At 35.5% G+C, this 22576-nt stretch overlaps 3 protein-coding genes across 5 annotated transcripts in view; 2 read left to right on the forward strand and 1 right to left on the reverse strand.

Moving 5' to 3' along the window:
• LOC139964432 (uncharacterized) overlaps nt 1-7291 on the forward strand; it is a 44383-nt gene extending 37092 nt beyond the window's left edge. For all 3 annotated transcript variants that reach the window (XM_071965983.1, XM_071965986.1, XM_071965984.1), the window contains 8 exons: nt 377-693; nt 1042-1219; nt 1697-2020; nt 2892-3121; nt 3828-3971; nt 5126-5275; nt 5725-5785; nt 6361-7291. In XM_071965983.1, coding sequence (XP_071822084.1) covers nt 377-693; nt 1042-1219; nt 1697-2020; nt 2892-3121; nt 3828-3971; nt 5126-5275; nt 5725-5785; nt 6361-6662 — 1706 coding nt within the window. In that variant the 3' untranslated portion in view covers nt 6663-7291. The remainder of the gene's footprint in view (nt 1-376; nt 694-1041; nt 1220-1696; nt 2021-2891; nt 3122-3827; nt 3972-5125; nt 5276-5724; nt 5786-6360) is intronic.
• Nucleotides 7292-9156: 1865 nt separating this feature from the next.
• LOC139964931 (uncharacterized) lies at nt 9157-9726 on the reverse strand. Its single transcript, XM_071967016.1, has one exon. The coding sequence runs from the start codon at nt 9724-9726 to the stop codon at nt 9157-9159; it is 570 nt and encodes a 189-aa protein (XP_071823117.1).
• A 2140-nt stretch (nt 9727-11866) lies between these two features.
• On the forward strand, nt 11867-22574 carry LOC139964435 (carboxypeptidase B-like). The gene is made up of 10 exons (XM_071965990.1): nt 11867-11994; nt 14046-14115; nt 15177-15386; nt 17383-17484; nt 18751-18858; nt 19276-19383; nt 19768-19855; nt 20746-20948; nt 21622-21706; nt 22155-22574. Exons 1-10 carry the CDS (start codon nt 11930-11932, stop codon nt 22346-22348), a joined length of 1233 nt encoding a protein of 410 aa, XP_071822091.1. The 5' UTR covers nt 11867-11929; the 3' UTR covers nt 22349-22574.
• The last annotated feature ends 2 nt before the right edge of the window (nt 22575-22576 follow it).

The raw sequence follows: 22576 nt of genomic DNA on the forward strand, positions 1-22576 counted from the left end.
GCAAACATACAGAACATTGACCCAGGTGGGTGTCTAAGTAGACGTGAAATGTAATAGCATTTGGTTTTACAGGTAGACACACCTGAGTGTCACTTATAACAACTAAGGTTATTGGGAAACATTTAATCAAAAACTACTTTGTAGCTCAAAGCTACTATTGAAGGTGAAACTGTAAACAAGACTAGAATTTATGTACAAGACGAGGGCAAAAGTTGAAAAGTTGCAGGAAAGGTTTGGACAGTATATATAGTTCACCAAATTATTGTTCAAACCTGGCACACAAGTAGCCTGTGATTCATGCACTCTTAGTTATACATGCGAATCTAGTCTTTTCTCTCAATTGAATGTAATGTGAATGTTGTTGTCCTCACTTCAGACATAGAAAAATATGAAGAGTTGAGAGGAGAGATTGCAAAGCTTCTGGATAAACAACATTGTGAACAGCTAGGCATGTTCTTTGGGCTCATACCAGCAGAAAAAGAAAAAATTCAAGAAGCAGCAAAATCTGGAGAGATACTGATGAAAATATTGGATGAAAGAGAACTCATCATGCCAGATAGAATGATTGGACTGTATGGAGGATTGAAAGCTATTCACTTTAATAAGGTGGCAACAAAGGTGCTGAAGTACATTGATACGTCACAGAAGAAGAATGGAAAGGAAAAGGAAGGAGCGAAAGATGATAAGAAAGTAGTATGTGCTTAGTAAAAACTTGTTTAGACATAATACTTAAAGCGTGAAAGCAAAACAAAATGTTACTATGTATTATATCAAGATCGTAGAAGGTTAGAAGGTCTAGTATAGACTGTACTTTCTGATATGAAAAATATTCATTTTTCTCTCATGCAAGTCTGTCTGAAATGTTTCCTTTCACTTATTGTAACAGTTTCTGCTCACCTGAAGTTACGGTTGTAGAGATCAAATGTACAGGAAGTCTGTGCAGAAATGTATTAACCAAATCAAATGCAGTAATTAGTTTTCTAATGATAAAATATGTGAATTTTATAAACATTTTTTAATATTTCAACATTATTCTTTCAGGTAAGATTTCCAGAGAAACAGGTAGTCATGTCGAAAAGGGAACCACAATTGTCAGTAAATTTCAAAATTTTGATAGAAGAGGGATACAAGAGACTGGATGTCCAAAGAGCCTTGAAATTGTCTCATGGAAAACTGGACTTGGGAAGGCGGCTGTTGCTGATTGCTAAGGAAGAGCATGGTAAAGTACCCAGTAGTCAGCTGCATGGGTATTTCCTATTTATGTCTTCCGGATTTAATTAACCTCAATCTTATATAACATTCTAGATCACATTTCATGTCCTTGGCTGTTTCAGTGTTCATGGAAGGAAAAGGATTTTGTTATTTATATTTGTAGGAATATTACGCACAAAATAGCTGAAAAATAGAATATAATCTAGATGCGGTAAATAAACCTAATTCTTGTTACCGTTAATGAAAAATGTATTTCTCTATCTATTTCCATGAATCACATGTCTAACATGTCTAATGTTCACTCTTCCACAGTAAAGTATGGTTTGATTCTTCATTATTGTAAACAAATATCCAATAGAAGCAGTGTTGGGTAAGAGAGGCTATTTTTTATGTGAATTGAAACAATATATGTAATTAACAGGCGTTTAATGATAGTGGCAAACCACTTTTCTTTCACATGAAATATATTGCTTTTCTCCTACAGAGAGACTTCCTTTGTTCCCAGGGTCAAATCTTTATAAAGAGCAATACTTTGATCAGCGTGGAGGAGAGATGTTTGTCGCAGGTGTCATTCTGCTTGTACCAGCTGGGGCACTACACACTGGAAGGATTGTTAGTCTGTGGGTTTCTACTGAACCTGCCATTGAAGGACCTTCCTCAAACAAGAACCTAAGGTTGACCCCCTTTGTGAAATTTGGTCCAGAAAGCCTTACTTTAAACAAGCCTGTCACCTTGATTATTCCACACTGTGCTTTTACTACAACTAACCAGATGAGTATTGATGTGTACTCTGGTGTCTTACAAACAGGTCTGTTTTTTCTTCTTTTACCGTGTGTTTTTTTACTCCAGTGAACATATATATATATAGTCACTAAAATTTGTATTATCAACAAATGTATGTATATAAGCTTGTGTGTACCATCTCTTGACTTGTAAACATGATAGCCAAAAAGTGTATAAGGGTATTATTTGACACTGTGTGTGTGGTTCCATATTAAATGAATACAAATACCCTGCTTTTCTGTAGAGGTCAACGTCTGAAACATTTGTGACCACAATGATTCAAACAAGGTTGTGTGAACTTCGTTTGTACTATTTAGATTCGCTGGGGTATGTAAAACAAATTTAAAGTGTGTTGTGCTGGTCAAATGGTCATTTGTAGTCAATATGTGTCAAAGCCTGAATACCTTCTAAACCTTCATAACTGCTGAAGTAAAGCTGAAATGAGAGTCACACTTAATATATAAAACCACCTGAGTACACAAATACAATATGGAGAAGAAAATCACTAAACTTTCTGGTTCTGTGTAATGCAGAAATCAATATATCAAGAACGTGGCTATGTCCAGACAAATCATCTACATTTCAAGGAACCCTTCTCATATTAGTGGTACCTTCTGACATGTTGCACATTTTAGGGAGAAATATACAACATTACCGAAGGGAAATAGTACCCTTCAAGCTGTGTTAAACTTAAGGATTTTATCTAATGACCTTGCATCCATACATAGCGTTAGAAACATGATATTTTACTATTTTGATATTCTATATATACAGTGTTGCATTTTCTACCACCAGACTGTCCCATTAAAGTCATCTATGGTATAGTTTAGGATTAGTGTTCCACCTTTCACCATGTTATTAAACCTACTAGCAAAATGTTTTAAAATTTTCTTCAGATAAGTCTGTCAAATGGAGCTTAGAAAGGAAGCACCTCAGCTGCTCTATGAATAGTCAGCACCTTGAAGTTGAAGCTCAGAAACCCTGTCTTATTGGTCTTCATGTCCCTTTCATAACTAAGATGAGGAAGCGTGTTTGTATTTTACCGATTGTAAACAGAGTCTCTGATTCAGGGGATCAATTGACAATCCATCTTTGGTTTCACAATGATGAAACACTGGATCATAAAGTAAGTAGCAGATTTTATCAGCTCAAGTGGTATTATTAATTATCTCATGCATTCCAGTTTAATATTTGCCTTTCTGAATGACACATGGTTCATACACAAATTTATACAGGTTGATTCATTGTTAACCATATAAGCTATGGATATGAAATAGTTCTAGCTTGATGCACCCTGCAGGCTCAAACCTCTCCGAGAGTCAACTTGTGAAGATATAATTAAGGGAAAGATCAAGTGAGGTAAGCTGGTTAAGGCAGTCTGTGGTCATCAATGGTTGACAATTATAACTTTACACTGCTCAAATACACACTGATCAATTGTCCTAGAAGAAAATTGAATCTTCAATAATTTATTGTTGTAGAACATTGACAACTGGCAACAAGTTTTGTAATTACAGACACATAAACACACCTTAACAAGGTGTCCAAGATAAGACAGCAATGATGTTTATATCAGAACATAGGCTGTCAGACTATTAATGGTCTTTGACAATGCATCATATCAGACACTCCATTATATTATATATTTATAACATTTCCCTAATTCATCAAACAATGGCCAACCCGGATAGGGCCATACTGGGGAGCTGTTTTGCTTCCTGGTCATACATAGGACAACTAAGCAGTGTGTGCATGGATGTTAATATTAATATTAACATTTACATAATTAAAAATAATATAATCTACAATTGTGTTATTTTTTATATTAATAGAGTCTTATCCATGAAGAAATCTACCAGCAAAAGGGAACCATAATTCATGACCCTGTGTCATTTCTGATCAAATCTATGACTTCAACTTTACATGTTAGCACTAACTCCAGCACATCACAGTGTAACCCACATCCTAGAAAAGTGGTTAGTAATATTTGTTAAATATACTTATTTATTTGAAGCAACAAATTCCTGTTCCACAGGTAGTAATTTGCATTTGTTGGAAGAATAGTTATATGTACTGTTGAGTGGTACGTATATGGTGTTAGCATGTGTTTGTATACAAATAAACATATAATTTTAAACTTGTCTCTTGTCATTTCTATATTATTCAATGAATGAAAATTGGGTCAGATGGTCCCAACTACAGTTGTCTATACAGTTGATTTCATTCTGGACTAGTCCTTCATTCCATCCACATTGACTGTCCATGTATTGATTATACAAGTACTTTGTAATGTGTGTATCTGTTATGGTCTTTTATTTTTTTTTTGCTGATATGAAAATCATTCTGTTCAAGCTTATAAGAGCTGATTTGAATATGAAGTTGATATTTTATAGTCTTGCCTGAAAACCAAAGCCTTGTCAAATTGATTTACAATGCCAATTATATTTAAATAAGCATAATTCCATTAGTTGGTCATAGAGTACTTCAGTTTACCATGTATTTGTCCACTGGGTGACATGGGTATAGTCAAAGTCAAGGACATAGCTATATTTACAAATAACCTTGCAGTTTCCAATGTATCAGCCAATACTCATAGCTGGTACAGTAACTACTGTTCATATTTCACAACCGTGCACCAGTAAATACTGCGTTGTATTCGTAACACGGTAACATGTGTTACAGTGTTGGCACAGTAATTACTGCAAGTTTTTTCTTACTGCAAATAAAAAAAAATTACATTTATGTTTTTTTTTTAATTTACTGCAAATTTTAAACTGTCAGACTCGTAGTTCACGTGTAACAGCTTTCAGTAACTACTGTGCCAACTGTAACACGTGTTTAACAGTGTTGCAAACACAGCGCAGTAGTTACTGATGCACGCTTGTGGAACATGGTCAGTAGTTACTGTACTAGCTATGAGTATCAGGTGAATGTATACACCTGGATGAAGACAGGCAATTGAAGTTATTTCCCTGCCTAAGGCCAGATCGTAACATTCCAGTAGACCAGTACTGGCACCGGCATTCTCTAAATTGCAAGCCCATTGCCCTTACAACTTGACCACTATGTTCAAGACTCTCAAAAGGTTTATAAATGAATACGTAATCATCTCTTAATTTCTCTCTTCAAGGATGTTGCTATGGAATCCCTATGGTTAAAGAACAGACACAAGGTAGAATTCCATCTTCAGAATAAAGGGCTCAAAGATACTGTCAATCTGGAAATAGAAGCAAGATATGCGATGTCCGAGAATCTTTTCCAGCTTAATATTCAGTTGCAGGTAACTTAATATTTGGTTTAAATTAACACAGATAAAAATGAATACAAGGAATTAAATGTTTCACTTTGGATTTATCTTATCTAATGAGACTCGTTTTATGTTTACCTTGTAATATACTTGTTTTGTTTTTAATTCTCTAGTTTAGTCAAGTTTCTATTTCTATGAAAATCTCTACTTCGTTTTGCCTAAATTTATGAACTAATTTCCATTATACGATTTGAAATATAATGTTACAATTTTACACAAAATAAAGCCTTGTGACAATCTCTTTTCGTATTACAAATGTAATACATATAAAATATCCTGAACAGTTAGTACTAATTAGCATATCTAAACATTACCACTTAAACTACGTTTTGATACACACTGTCAGATGATAGATATGAGATATTCACAAACTAATTTTCTAGCAGAATCATCAAATTTTCCTCTTCATATTGTCTCCACAGATTGACAAATTACTACATATTGACCAAATCACATCTCCATTCCAGCTCGTCCTACCTGAATGTGAGTAATTAATAACGTTATTAACATTTAAAGGTTTGTTAATTAATGGAAGACCAGTGTTGATGTTTGCTTTACAATCATTACATATGAAATGTGTTCACCTAATCCTACTTTCCATAGAGGAGTCCCGGCTGCAGTTGCTATGTCAACTGGTGGACCAATTGTCAGCTATTTGCAATATTTGATGTTAATGAAAATCAGTTTTACACCAAAGCAACACACTTAAAGACTGGGTATGTACACTGTATTGAAGTATCACTGCAGTGAAAAATTAAAATTAATGAAATACAACCACCTCTTTCAAAAAAAGAAAAAAATCTGGAGATAAATCATATTTTATATTTAGTATCATTAAAAACTCTGAGCTTTTAAGGTTTATTTTGCCCGTTTGTGTACGAAACACATCACTGTTGTCCTACAATTCTGAATATTGTTTGCATGAAACAGGTTCTGCTGGATTTATTGTATGTAGAGTAATATATATATATATATATATATATGTATATATATATATATATATATATATATATATATATATATAGTATTAACAATTTCCATTTCTTTAAACCTCACAGCCATCATCAAATCTTTTGATCAGCTAAAGCAGAATTTATCAGAAAATCTTGATGTAGACCAATCTTCCCTGCTGGCAACTATTTTCCATATTCCCGAGGAAGGAATCTCTGATATCAAGAAGCACAACAAACCAGGAACTCTTTTGTTAGAGAAGCTGACCCAAAAATCACTGATATCTCCCACAAACATCACAACATTGGAAAATGCCCTAACAGAACAAGGAAATGAAAAATGTGCGAAACTTGTCAGAGAATTCAGAAGTAAAAATCCTGTAGTTCAAGCAACAATGTGCCCAGAATAATGACTGAATTCATAATGTGGTTCATTGTAACCAAATAATGATGAATACGAACATCATATCACCATTAGTGATGTACCCAGGAATTAATTCACTTAAAAGCGGGGGGGGGGGGGAGGGGGAGTTGGTGAGACATTTTTACAAACCGTTATTTACAGTCAGAGCTCATAAAAACAGGACTATAAGTGTAATTACACCTGTAAGAGTTACATGAAATATTCTCCCCTCCTTCCTAACACTGTTAGGTATGTATATGCTCTATTTCACCAAGTCCATATTGGTATACTTATACCTTTAATAGCATAAAATGTTAACTCGTTCTATATCAGAATAATAGTAACTTTGACAGAGTTTGAATATGGAAGGTGCATTGTTTTTAGAATATCTAACAGTTTTGTTTGATGAAGATGGGTTGGGTCAACCTGACAAATTTTGTAAACATGGTGTCTTAAGAAATGCAAAAATTGCCAATCTTCTAGACACCTTATACAGATTTCTCTGTCATTTGATAACGTTGGATAACATTTCGCACCTGGACTGATGTCTGTACTGATGTTTAGCATGTTACTTAAAGATGATGTTCAGTAAATCCCATCAAGATTGGCCTGAAAAGTATATTCCGGTGGCTCAAACCATTCTTAGATATCTACTGCTTCCTTTGGCCAAACCACATCCGAATTTTTGTGGAAAGTTATGAATTTATTAAATTTGATCATAGTAAGTTGTGGATGCATCTGTCATTAACATAATGAATGGTATCATGGTAATTGATCTGAAAGTGTTCTGTTTTTCTTCATAGTATCTATATCATGTTTGTATAGAGGTATACAAATCTTCAAGAAAATCTGAGAACTGATGAACTATCTGGCTCTCAAGGAAATGTACATATTCACTTCATATTATTGACAATAAAGATACAAACTAAGTAATCATTGATTATTCCTATATAATTGGTATTACCTCTAAGTTTGAGGTTGATGGGAGGGGGACTATGCCAATACCAAATGTATCTCTGGATAATGTGGAGGCGACAGATTCAAAATACTTTACAACAGACCTCTTAATACTCATTTAAGTACATAGATCAAATGGTTCTCATGAAGACCTTGATTATAGGTTTTTCTTTAGCATTTAGCATACCTATTCGTTCATGACCCTTTTGGAAAAAAAAACACAACCCTTGCTGACGTATATACCTTTGTGGAAACAGATGGTTTTTTCTTTGCATTCCTGTAGACAGGTTGGCAAACATTAACTCCTAAACATGTATCAAGTAACTCTTCTATTAATTTATTATTGGTGCTCGTTGCGTAACCCGACAAGCGGGACCTCAACCTGGCAACGACAATCTTCGCTTTCCTTTCAATGCGATGTTTTGTGTGCCTTGGTGATTTAAAGTATTTTTAAGAATGAATATTGATATTTATTACATGTTCATCCTTGATTATTGATATCTTCAACTTGTTTGTGACATAGTTGAACACAGCTAGGACATGTATATAGAACATGTATATTGAGAATAAAATTAACCTTCGCATTTTGCTGTTTTGTGATTATTTTTTTTTATGTAAACCGGACGGCCGTAGCCTGTTTTCGGGGAGTGGGGGTTGGATGTAGGGGAAGCTGTCCCCCTTGGTGATTAAAAGTATTTTTAAGAATGAATATTGATAACTATTACATGTTCATCCTTGATTATTGATATCTTCGACTTGTTTGTGACATAGTTGAACACAGCTAGGACATGTATAAAGAATATGTATATTGAGAATAAAATTAATCTTCGCATTTTGCTGTTTTGTGATTATTTTTATGTAAACCGGACGGCCGTAGCCTTTTTGCGGGGAGTGGGGGTTGGGTGTAGGGGAAGCTGTCCCCCTTGGTGATTTAAAGTATTTTTAAGAATGAATATTGATAATTATTACATGTTCATCCTTGATTATTGATATCTTCGACTTGTTTGTGACATAGTTGAACACAGCATGTATACAGAGAATAAATTTAATCTTTGCATGTTGCTGTTTTGTGATTATTTTTATGTAAACCGGACGGCCGTAGCCTGCTTGCGGGGAGTGGGGGTTGGACGTATAGGGGAAGCTGTCCCCCTGTGATTTCCACTTCCTAAATGGGAAACACCCCTTACAATATCGTTCATTAGCTTTACAAAATCACACTTCATTTCATTTTCCGATTACAAATTAAAATTTGAAGTCATAAAATGTTTTCGTTGAGTTTTACACATGACTAATACTAATAAGAAAAGAGCGTCGGAGTGGGGTGGGGTGAGGAGGTATTGAAATCTGCATCGTATCATTAATGTTGAAGGAAAACTGTGGTGGTACAGACGGCCTGGGCACAGGGGTCTGTCACCCCTCCCCTCGTACAAACTTCTGCCCCCCACATGTATATGTTATATATATCTCTCTCTCTAATGGTGATCTGCCTTAAGACAGGTCCTTCACCAAACACAAAATCATAAGAACCGCCCTTCTGCATTCCTCTACATAGTGAAATAATTTCTGCCATCTCTGATATCATGCATCAACATTACTCTCTTTCTCCCTCTTGGTCGCTTCCCGTTCATTCTTCCTTCAAGCACATCTTTCAGTAGTCCGTCATGTCTCAAGATGTGCCCAATCCACCTTTTCTTTCTCAGCTTAATAGTTTCTCCCAGCCTGCGGACCTCACCAACCCTCTGTAGAACTTCCTCATTTGTGACACTGTCTGACCACTTTATGTTCTCAGACTTTCTCCATAGCCACATCTCCAATGCGTCTATTCTTTTTCTGTCCTCTTTCCTTAGTGTCCAGGTTTCTGAGCCATACAGGAATACACCCCACACAAAACATTTCATTAGTCTCTTCTTTAATTGTAACTCAAGACTAGCAGTAAAAAGAGAGTTGTGTGGTTTGAAAGTTTCCTTGGCCATTGCCACTCTTGCTCTGATTTCGGTTTCACAATTTACATCTTCCGCCAGTAGACTACCAAGATATTTGAAGTGTCTGACCTGTTCAAGTTCCTTCCCCTCTATCTCTATATGAACTCTCTTTTGTTCCCTTCCAATCTTCATGACTTTCGTTTTTCTTGATGTTAATCCTCATCCCATACTGGTTGAAAACTCTGTTGGTATTCTCCATCATACGTTGAAGTCCAGCCTCCGCGCTTGCTAACATTGCCTGGTCATCTGCAAAACGTACCGACTTTATCCATTGTCCTCCAACTTGTATTCCTTCTTGAATTTCATCAAGTGCGTCAGTTATGATGGCTTCTGCGTAGATTGTTAATAGGACTGGAGACATAAGACATCCTTGTCTCACTCTTCTCCCTATTGTGGTTGATATATATATATATATATATATATATATTGTATACGGGATACCGTTAACCTTCACCACTTCTACCCGTCGCTTGCACTCCTTATACTCGTGTACAATTTCAACTCCTACATCCTTGTCTCAACCACCAGTAACCAGTTGTTACGTCATTTGTCTTATTGTTTCGCAAAACAAGTATATAATCCTAGGGAGGTTTAGGATTTAAATGCCCTAATAAGATTAATCCAGAAATCCCCTTAAAGTAGTATTTGTTTTCTGCAGAAGAGCTTCTTTAGCCATTAGCATCCAACCACACACCTGTTGTTGTCCCACGCCGTATATATTGACGTGGTAAATGTCTGGTATGTGTCCTGACATTTTGTTATCGCAGCATTTTCAATCTAGTATTTTCCAAAGATGGACTGCTTTACTATGTAGTTACTTATGACCAAAGCTATCCACAATTTCCAAAAGAAAATACTTCTTTTGTACATAAATCGGATTTCCTTCATTTCATATTGTATTCGAAAATTCCTTATGTAACCAGATGTTTGGGTGCCGCCATTACTCATATCATCTCGCTAAAGAATCTTTAACATAGTCCAGTGACAGTCCATATTGGCAGTTCACTCTCCTCTGTTGCAGTCCGTCATAGTTCCGTGTCTTTGCAGTGGGACCCGAATAGCCCCTCCCCCAATGACATAACAGACTGCGTCGTGCAAATTCTAAACGTGAAGTTTAACATCGAGTAATTCTAAATATACGGCTCTGGTCCAACCAGAGCCGTGTAGAGAGATGGCTCTGGTAATAACAGTGCCGTAGTCCAGCTCTGGGTCCTAAAGTGCGTGATCTTCCCAATTACAGATATTTAAAGATTTTGTGTAGCGCTTTAAACATACATCTCAAAGTAATTCTCGGTGATTTCAGAGACTTCAACTTGTCAACATTCGCGGAACTAGACAATACGACAATAAGATTCCAAAGGAACCACTTTTGCAACTGTGTTAACGTACCGTTCCTGTAAACTTCTTTGCAGTTGGAAAACAGATAGAACGGCTGACTCTAGAGACAAGTACCCTGCAACTGCCGATCATCAGTTATATATGAAATAGCCTACATGTGAGTGTACATAAATAATGACGCACCTCCCTCTAACAGATATCCAAAGAACCCATTAAATTATAGTTACTTTTTGTTTCTTTCTTGAGTTGGAGCTGCATTGGCAACTCTAGCTATCTCGTAATACGAATATTGGTTTTGCATGTGGGGTATACCTAGTATAGATGGCGACCCGGCGTTTGCTTCCTTGTCACCCCATGCAGGGGATGCCGTCCTGGGGAGGGGGTAAGAAGAGGGATGCCCCCTTCTCGTTTGAGACAATTTGTTTATGTAAGATGGATTTGATGCAAAATGGTGCTACCTTTGGCAAAGACTTGAACTGAAAATATCATCAATATGTGGCAACCCCCAAAGACTGGTACGCGGGGCTGACCTCCCCCCCCCCCCTTCACCACCGATGAGTACGCTGCTGGATTTATGATATTAACTTAAGGACACCTTACGTCTTTGTTTGCCCGTTGTTATCACAATTGCCACAACATTTTCATAATTGCGCGGTTTATGCACATTAAAACAATGAAGACAAATGAAGAAAAAAAAATCACATATCTGTCTCGATATAGCTGTGTGGAAAAAAAGTACATATGTCAAGTATTTACACAACATTGCAATATATTGATTTCACGTTCATGGTTCATTATTTTAATGACCGTTTTCTACATGTTGCCACTGCGGTACAACATTACGTTAAGGCCACGTCTTTCTTTGCACACGACACCATGAGATTTAAAGCTAGACGCAAGCGCAATGGTTATCACATCCCATGAGTACTATAAAACAGCTTATATCCAATTTGAAGGAACGATATTGACATTAATTGTCATCTACAACTGATTTAGAATGTTTCTCGTCACCTTCCTCGTCGCTGTCCTGACGAGTTTTGCAGCCGCAAAGGATTATTCAGGGTAAGAATTTCAAAACTTCTTGTTTGTAACGTATGTTTGATTATATGAGTTTTTAACAAACTCACTTGAACAGATATAATTGTGTCCCATATTTTGCTTAACCGCTACTCAGTGGAATAAGATGCAATCTAAATTATTCTAGACTGTAAAAACGTTATAAATATGTAAAAGGAACATTCATATTTGTAGCATAAATATTTTTTTTTCCATAGTTCAATAGTCTATTGGACTATGGAAGTAGTGTGCGATATTTGTTGGCAAAATCATATTCTGAAAATATATGTTTCTTAGCAACAACTTGACTGATTTTCAGGCTCTCCCTGTTTATAGCCCCTTTTATAGGCAAGCCCTACTGACTATAAACGTTTCTGGCTGTTGTTGCCAGTAAGATACATTATCGAGGGGGAAGGGGTACGTATCGGTGAACAATATAAGGGCACGTATATCAATTCGCCAGTGCTATGGTAAAAGATCATTTCAAATATACCGCGTTGTCAAGGCGACTTATCCGAAATCTGAGAAAATAGTTCCTTCTGCTTAAGGCCATGGTCTTCAAAGTGGGGATCCCATTTTAGTGGAATAATACTGGCAATTTTTGTTGGAAAAAATCATAAAAATGGAAAAAAAACCTTTAGCAAAAATACTTCACAAATTGCGATATAACCACATGTGCAAGAAACTGCAAGAAATCAATGATCAAATGTGGATGAGTCTTATATTCTTTTGATTTTTTTTATATTGTTGGATGACGGGAGGGGGGGGGAATACTTGGTGTGGGGTTAAATGTAAATCCCAGTCACTCACAAACATTGGGGAAAGTGGGAAGTCTGGTGAAATCAGGAAAGTCCGCCGAAAAAAAAAACCTTGGAGAAGAAAAAAAACTCTGGTTTGCAAAAGCCAAATAATTAGCAATAAAAATAACTAAACTACAAACCAAGTAACCGTCAAATTAGAACAGGTGAAACTTATTACAAAATCACAATTTTAGAAACCTGTTTAGAACTTTGAAATGCGTACAAATCTTTACTGTTTATAAGCAATGAGGCCTAATTGAAGCTGAATGCGATCATATAAAGAATGAATCCTATCACTTATCTGCTGTTCATAAATCTCCCGTAAAAACTTTTTACCGTGAATGCTTCATAAATCTATTTCACATACGTGTACTCGTACATACTTTGCGTGTTTGATTATTTTACAATTATATATCGATGAACGCATCAAATAGATAAACTTACACTTTTCCTAAAAGCAGATGAAACATAGTTGTATATGCAATGCTATACACTTGGTGTGTTCGATGATTTAAGTGTGTGTTTCTTTGCCGTTCTATAGTAAGTTAAAATAAAACATTATTTGTGTAACAATATAGATATACGTATGAATACCCGTATACATGTAACCTTTTTAGTTTTTGTGTGTTCGATATCATCAGCAAATAGACGGATGGAAACATCTGCAATCGCTCTTTGAATATCATTTGCATAGCTTACATTGCGGGCTGAAACAGTCTCTATACATTCACTGCAACGCTGTAAGTGCCAATGACTGTAAATAACATCATTGAACAGCAAGAACACCTTGTGAAATATAAAAGTTCAAAAATAGTTAAGATAATAATTATAAGGAAATCAGCTTATACAATGTAGATTTTAAGTTAATTTCAGCACCGACGGAATTAAGCGCCTTAAAGGCAGCTGCTTTTAGCATGAAAATTGCCAGATGAGAAACTTTAGTCGAACCCTACATACTAACATACTAACATACAGCATTAATGTTAGTATGATTGAACATGCAACCCTTAAAATATTATCCGAAGCAAAAATTTTATATGGGACAAAAGGTTTAAGTTGTATATATAAATATATATATATATATATATATATATATATATATATATATATATATATATATAATATATATATATATATAAATATATATATATATATATATAAATATATATATATATATATATATATATATATATATATATATATATATATATATATAGACACACATACATGCATATACACGTTTAACTTTTATTGCAGACACAAAGTCATTCGCGTTATCCCACGAGAAGAATCGGCACTTCATAATCTCCATGGCTTAGCAGGGGAGGTAAGTAAAGTATACCTGTCAGTAATTGTGCAGTACCAACAACAGAATATTCTTGCCCAAACAATGCTGATAAGGAAACTGAAGCGGGTGGTTTGTGTAGTGTGTGTGTGTGAGTTACGGCAGTGGGGGGGGGGGGGGGTCAGGTTTGGAGGTTAAGAATCCTACATTCTATACGTTATGATAATCTGTAACGTAATTGTTAAATGTTCGTTCTGGTTGTAACTTTCTTTATTACCTATGGCAGATCCTGGATTTGTCCAAGAGTATGGGAGGATGGTGTTGGGGGAGTTCATGTACTACATAAAGACATTATACAACCTATATAAGAAAACATCGGTAACGTGGAAGAAAATCATTTGTGCGAGGCGTGCTAAAAGTCCAACCACTGCGTATGCCGTACTTGTTATGATCAAAACTAAGTTTATAACAGGCTTATGTTTTGTGAAAACATGTTCAAAGGGGGCTAGCTGCTTGCCTGCATAGACCTGACACGGGCACTGTATATCTTCATTCACGGTACCATAACTTCATTTCATAAACTTTGAAAAGTACACATTTCTGCCTATTGTTCAGTTGTAATAATTTTATGGGTTTTTGAGTACTTGCTGGGCTGGGCTTAATATACACGAAACGGTTGTTCACCCCCCCCCTTTTCCCCCTGTCCTTCTTTGGATATTGATCGTCGGCGTCTGGTATTTGTAGTTTCTTTCTATGATTTTTTTAGATATTGACTTGCACCTATGAACATTTTTACTTTTGCATGAGTTTTAAGTGTAACTTAATGTCATGTGTATTGCGTTTTCTATTTTCAGCTTCTTCTTCAACCTGAAGACACATTTCCTTGAGTATTGACTGTATTTTTCGTGTTTTGTTGTTCTATTAATTGACTTTAGATGTTTACTTTTATGGTTTCGCGTTTTTGAAAACCCCATTTAATAATGGAAGAAGTGTTCACTCCCAGCACATAGCATAACAATTCTCGAATACACATTTTATCTTCTGTTTATCAAAAATGATCATTATTTCTGTTGGTTTATCGATAACTTTCTCTCATTTTCAAGTTTGACTTCTGGCAAGAAGCCAGAGAGGTTGGTTCAACCGCTGATATTATGGTGTCAGCCGAAGACCATCCTTGGTTAGCATCAAAGTTGGAGGAACGTGGCTATGACGTCATGACGATGATTGATGACGTGCAACCTCTATTTGAGCTTCAAAAGATACCCTCTACATCCGCTTCCTTTGACTACGACATTTATCATAATTTGGATGACGTAAGAATTCATTGTTTTTTATTATTTTTTATTATTATTTACTTTTTCTGTTTGGATGCTTATTATTGGGTTCTTATTTTCAAGAAATTATATTTCAAAGGCCTAAAACTTGCTAGATATGCTATCATGGTCACTTAAATGGACAATTTTGGAGGCAGCAGGTTTACATGTTGTAGATTGCTTTGTGTTCACATTGTTGCCATGGTGATTTGATTGACTCTAGTGCAGACGTTTACCTAAATGTATTACCACTGCGATATTCATTTACTTGTTGGTTCACTTTACTACGGTAGTCCTGAAGGGACAGACGAATTGTAGACTTACCGTACGTGTTATACAAAACGACAATACGTCAAAACTATGTTGTCGAGTAATTTGTCAACTTGACAAATGTCGAGTGTTATTGACGTAACGCAGAAACTCGACAATTTGACGTCACGTTAGCGTAACTTGTCAACTTGATGTTAAAGTAAGGCTTTAGTTGTCCTAGCTATATAATGTGAAACCTTTCGTAAAAACAAGAAGAGTATAATGAAGAAAATGGCAATTTGATCTGATATGTGATAATTAAATTAATTAATTAAATTTTGGAAAGAACGTAAAACGAAGTATAGCTTAACTAAATGTACAACCTTGGTTTATTTCATGAACTTGTCTTGATATAAAATGACGAAGTAGAAGGTAACTAAGCATATATTTGTTATTGATTATCAGGTCAAATACCAGGCTGGGAAAAAATCTTTGTTGTAATCATTGATCGTTAAAATATAACAATTAAAACATCAATTTAAACAACTCCTGATACTTCTTTCAATATTCTGTACTAAAAACTTCAGACAACATAACCCCCACAAAAAATGTAAGTTAAATCAATATGATCTGCTTTCGCCATATACTAAGCGCAAAGCGATGCGTGACATACATCAGGAATTTTAATATGTAAATATTTGCTGTTCTCTTTTTTTCCTAATTTAAATATTAATAATATACCTTATATTGATATTTCCCAGGTAAGAAAAAAAAGATATTAAACTGACGTCACATTAAGTAATTTTCATTCCAATGCGCAAGTATTTTTAATGGAAAACCAAATCATAAATTCTCTGTTAAAAAAGAAGGAATATATGATTTGAGGAAAAATTAAAACAGATAGTGTGTCATATTGATACGCTTTGTTTCAGCAAACATATACAAATGGTAGAAAATACTCAATTCTGCGAAATCTGTACTCACTTTGATATGTCTGCTTTTGATTCTGTTCTTTTGTAAGACTATTTGTCATTATCACTTGCTTGTATATATGATGTATGCGTGATTAACGATATGATGCGTATAAACAAACATCCAGGTTGATTTAATTTATCTATACAGTGATGTGATTTTGTTATTTTAACAAGAGAAGAAAAGTCACTTTTTCTTCGACAATGTGTTTTACCGGTAAATGTCTTTATTATCCTCCGTTTTATTGATCGTTTTCCATCAATGTGAACAGAAATTTGCCGGTAAATGTCAATGCGATTGTACCAACACAATACCAGTCACGTTTATCTTTATAAATTTTATTAATGTTTATCAAAAATAATCCATAGGTTTAAAGAAATTTTATTAATGTTTATCAAAAATCCATAGGTTTAAAGAAATATGTTGTGATCAACCTTATGGATAATGTAAACGTAGGATGAAAATTCCATTATTGTGATTATTTTCAAATATTATATAATATTATTTGAGAGTCACAAGAACTATCATCACAAAAAAAAACTGTTTTCGCTGAACCGTACAACACGAAGGAAAATATTTTGGTACTGATTTTACGCTCAATGAACATTGACTACTGTACCTACATGTGTTTTCTCCAAACTACAGGCTCGTTCACTGATGTAAAACGTTGCAGCCATGTGTTGTGGATTTGTAGTTTTTCCTAACACCTTATGTAAAGCCATATTATCCATGCTCACAAGATTTGATTGATTTTTGTTTTCATCGCATATTTAAGATCAACGCGTGGATGACGGATTTTGTTGCTGAGTACAATGAATTTGCTGAATTAGAGACATTTGCTAAAACGTACGAGGGAAGATCCGTGAACAAAATAAAGGTAAATTGAAATTTAATAAATTTAAAAGCAAGAAGTAATCCATATTTCATGGCCGTTAGGACAGAATGAATATAAATACTAAAAGGACAAATTCACAACAAGAGAAAACAATTATTTTTACTGAAGCAGCGAGTCAATGTAACATGATTTTTATATCTGAGATAACTGTGTGAATGATGTCAGGACAATTTGCGTCTGGCGTAAGAGGTAGCGGGCATTGGACTTTTCGGGGTTGGAGATTTCTCCACCTTTCCCGCTCATTATGTTGCCTATGTAACTGGATTAAGATTACAGACATTTTATTGGTCGATAAAACCAGCTGTTGGTCATGATAAGCGGACTAAATGTCGATGAGTTTTTCTTTATATTCAAATCCATCATAAGTATTGAATGGTTCAACTATTGAAGAACTTGCAGATCAAGAACATATTACGTTACTTTTGTGAAGTTGTGACACGCCCTTTCCTTATGTCCTGATTTATTCAATTTGGTTTTTATTTCGATTCTGTCCGTTTCCTATTTGTACATGTTTTCCTACTTTACATGTATTCGCGAACTGTTGTTTCGTGTAGCATGCTTAAAAAATGATGAATTTATATTACAAATCATAAGCAAATTATTATTACATTGATGATGAACTATAAATAAACGAAGGAACAAAAATGTGATTAAATGTTATTAGTGCGCTCATCTGGTGTCACATCCCTGTTGGCTGACCAGCCTTCAATGTTTACAGTATTTTTTTTAAATCATATTTTTTAAACTTTTTTGAAAACTCTCTGAAATAACGTATTTTTAAATTATTATTTTTTAACTTTATTCATTTTTGGTTGGTGAATAAACTTTTGAAAGAGGTGATCAACATTACAAATTGAGTGGGTTTCACTCGAATAGGAAAATGTTTTGTACTTTCATGTCCCGTTTCAAAGCAATCGCTGTGACAGTAACAATGAATATTATGATTCTATCACATAAAGTTAAGGAACTGTTTGTACTGTCTGTAATAGTGTTTTGGAGCATGGTATGGGAGGACAGTATATAGTGGTAATAGGATTGGGAAGTTGTCCAAACTGGCTGTAATTTGCATGAAAAGTAGACTCATCGTTGTCTTTGCGTTCATCTTGAATCTCCATCCCGTTACGAGCCTTCAATATGTTACAGTAGTCACTGCAAACTCTCTGAAATTACGTAGCCCTATTTCCCCCTATTTTCCCATATTTCCTCTATTTTAAAGTCATTTTGTTTTTACTTTATTCGTTCTGTTAGCTCTCCTCGGATTTGTCTGATCAATCGAAGTCAATATTTTTCATCATCGGTGGTACGCATGCGAGAGAATGGATTACGCCAGCTACTATGATGTACACTGCCAAGTTTGTAAGTTTAGAACCACTTTCAACCTGTATTATGTCTTTCAATTAGGTGTAATGTTAGAGAGTAGGAGCTGCTCGTATGCGGTGCATTTCCCCCAGTTTTGTCTCAAATTTTTACTATCTCTCTTAACACGTTTAGACAATATTGTCAGTTCAACAGCAGTTACGTGTTATTGTATACCAGCCAGAGTTGGCCCTGCTGTTTCGCGTTTTTGATTCCATGTACCTCTTCACGGTTCAACCCAGACGAAGTCTAAACCAGAAAACTGACTTCTTACCTATACTTTAGGATTTAACAGGCTCTTTTCTTCATTCATGAAAACCATAGTTAAAAACGTAGTTACATAAGTGCAACTTTCATACCAGGTTTCTTTGGTATAATGTTCGGTATAAGTTGTATTTTCCTTTTCCTCTCTCTTAGCTGGTGGAGCAGTATGACTCATCAAAGAGAGATAATTTACTAGATATCATGGAGTTCCATATTGTTCCAGTATTCAACCAAGACGGCTACGAATATACGTGGACTAATGTAAGTGAGTGGATATTCGTTAGGTCCAACATACGATTATTTCGATTTCGATTTTTCCGCACGTTAATCATACTGAAGCCTTAGGTTTTGAGACACCAAAAGCTGCTCCATAAATGCTATATGTTAATTTTCTAAAAATTGGCAACCATAATACATATGTATACCATTATCACATGCCAGGACAGAAAGGCTATATATATCAGCCATACCTCCCCCACCCCTTTCATGTCCCTCGTGAACGCGCGGATACTTTTTTCACGCAATTGTAATTTTGGTCCATTTTTGAGTCTTGTCTTTGAAATTTAATTTATTTTATGGATTGGTATAATTAGGTGAGCAGATAAAAACATTCATTATGAATATTGTTCTTCAACACAATTTTAGGACAGAATGTGGCGCAAGACCAGATCTCCCTCCTCGTTTAGATGCGACGGAACTGATCCTAACAGGAACTTTGATTGTCGATGGGGAAGTGAGTATCAAATCAAGTAACCATAGCAACATCGACGCTACGTATGCTTGTATCATCGTTTATTGGTTATCAAAAGTTCTTTAGAGTCAATTTCTGCTTCATATTTTTGGTCACTTTATCAGACTATCAGGCATCCGATTTGGAAACATTCGTAGCCCTGATATAATGTTACTTATAATTTTATTTATATCACTTAAATTTACTTGTAATTGAAGAACGTATTGTACACAAACTTTGTTGAATCCATTTGTACCCAGCATTCCAAATAATGTTGTCACTTTACGTCGACTAATATAGTAACATTTTAGACGGTTACAAATATTACAGACCCCACCCTGATTCCAACTTAAAAAAATGGTATATATACGTCAGCTAGAGTATAAAACACGTTGGTTAAAACATCGTCGTAATATCATGCTACGAGTTTAAGGAGCATACGAATAAATAAGACTTATATGCATACGTAATCTAGCACAAGGTAGAGGTAAATACAGATTTACTCTAAAACACACCATTACATTCTATCGGAAATCTCTATCTTAGAACCTCCGACACACGCTTCTTGCTTTATTAAGCCCCCTTCTCAAACCATACGATACTGCTCTCCAGGCCTGTAGCCAGGAATTCTAAGTTGAGGCACCAAAAATTTAAAGGAGGTGTAAAGTATTTCTGCTCTGTGACCCGATAAGTTTTTGCATCCACGTGATGTACCAATGGGAGGGGGAACCTTGGTTTGAATGGGGGTACACCACCCCACACACAACCCATACCCCCTCCCTACCTCACGGCTGGGACCCAGCATGTCTTCGAGCATGCTTCTTTTCAATCTATTAGGAAAAGATATGTACGATTATATTGTACTTCTATTTTCCTGTTGTTTTGTTTTTAAGCTGGGGGCTCTAGTAGTTCCCCCTGTTCAGATACCTACATGGGAACAAAGCCAGCCTCTGAGATTGAAGTCTCCAACTTGCAGAACCACATTCTCTCTATCAAAGATCGAGTGAAGATATTCATGGACGTCCACGCTTACAGCCAGTACTGGATGTACCCTTATGGGTATTCAACCGAACTACCTAAAGATAATGATGATTTAGTAAGAAACTTGAAATATGTTCCTGGTTCTATGTCATATGATTTGTTAGGGTGCGGAGGGAAGGGATGGGGGGGGGGGGATTAATTATGTGAGACCCTCAATATCGTTTTCATAAAGGATTACTGTTAACATGCAAAGGAGAAAACTGAATAATTAAAGAGTATCCCACTTGAAGTTACGTGGTGACATGTCAGGAAATATATGTCATGCCGCTGCTATTTAAAGGAAGAAATAGCCTAACGTTCTTTAGGTATACAGATAAAGGCCTATACTAGTCAAATCACAAACAATACCAATGAAAACAAAAAGAAAATGCATGTTCATCACGTGAAATAGTCGCAATAATTTTCAAAAAAAAAAAATCCTCAAATGGAGCAAGTTTTATTACTTAGCATAAGAAACGTGTAATATGTATGATATTCATTGTCTCGATGGCACAATTAGTGGCTGCCTATTCTCTAACGTAAAAAATCGGATAAAACAAACACCAAGAAAACACTGCAGACCGCTTGTCTCTAATAAAGACCCTCTTCATTTCTCTTACCAACTCTTCTGTTTTATCTCTCGCTCTTTTCTTCTCTTATCTCCTCAGTTCTTGGAATTTTGTACAAACAAGATTGATTTCATTATAATCCAATTTTCATTCAATTCGTTCATTCTTCCCACCCAACAGTATGGTGCTTCCAGAGTTGCCGTCCAGGCTATCCGTGCTACCCATGGAAAATGGTTCCAATACGGCAGCATTGCTAATGTGATATGTGAGTAAAGAGAATGATGCGTGCCAGTATGGTTTTATACTTTAAACACAGTACAATTGTTCCAATAGAAGCTCATTATTCATGAGGTTTCAAAAATATTTATGGAATGTATCAGGTTGATCTTCCGGTGGCATGTTGATGCGTGTATCCTCCTTGAAACCACAGTGACTAAAACACTGGTGCAACACCAACTTTTAAAACATTGCATCTTCTCTAGCAAAAGACATGAAAAAAAAAATCCCTAAAACTTCCCTCCTCGATAACAGTTTGTTTCTTTGATAGTGTCGCTTAGTGTTTGATTTTGCCAATTAATCCCTTGATTTAAACAATCGTAATGTGTAGTACCTTGAACTGGGTAAAATATACATACATATTTAGAGGACATCAGAGGAAAAATAAAAAATATGAATATGCCTATGTTTGTTTTCGTTTCTGTTTTGCGTTCCAGATGTGGCAAGTGGTTCGTCAGTGGACTGGGCCTATGATGTAGCAGGCATTAAACATTCATACGCTCTTGAGTTGAGAGACAGGGGTCAGTACGGGTTTGCTCTCCCCGCGGATCAGATTCAACCCTCGGCTGAAGAATTCTTCGCTGGTGCAGAAGATATGGTCAGATATTTAAAGATAGGCAATGACTTATGATCATAAGCATAGGCGAATGAATACTCTTAAGAACACACAATAATAGGATTGATATGACAAATAAAGAAAAATATTATGCATTAAAGAATTTAGGACCTTATGTTAGCGGTACAAACTCTTGACTCAGAAAAACACACGACTGCGGAGAAATGACGAAATAATTGTTTGATCTCTTGACACTTGTTGAACGCACTGTTCAACAAAAATAATGATGGCGTAACGTAAAAC

The sequence above is a fragment of the Apostichopus japonicus genome, chromosome 23, assembly GCF_037975245.1.
Source record: "Apostichopus japonicus isolate 1M-3 chromosome 23, ASM3797524v1, whole genome shotgun sequence".
Lineage (NCBI taxonomy): Eukaryota > Metazoa > Echinodermata > Holothuroidea > Aspidochirotida > Stichopodidae > Apostichopus > Apostichopus japonicus.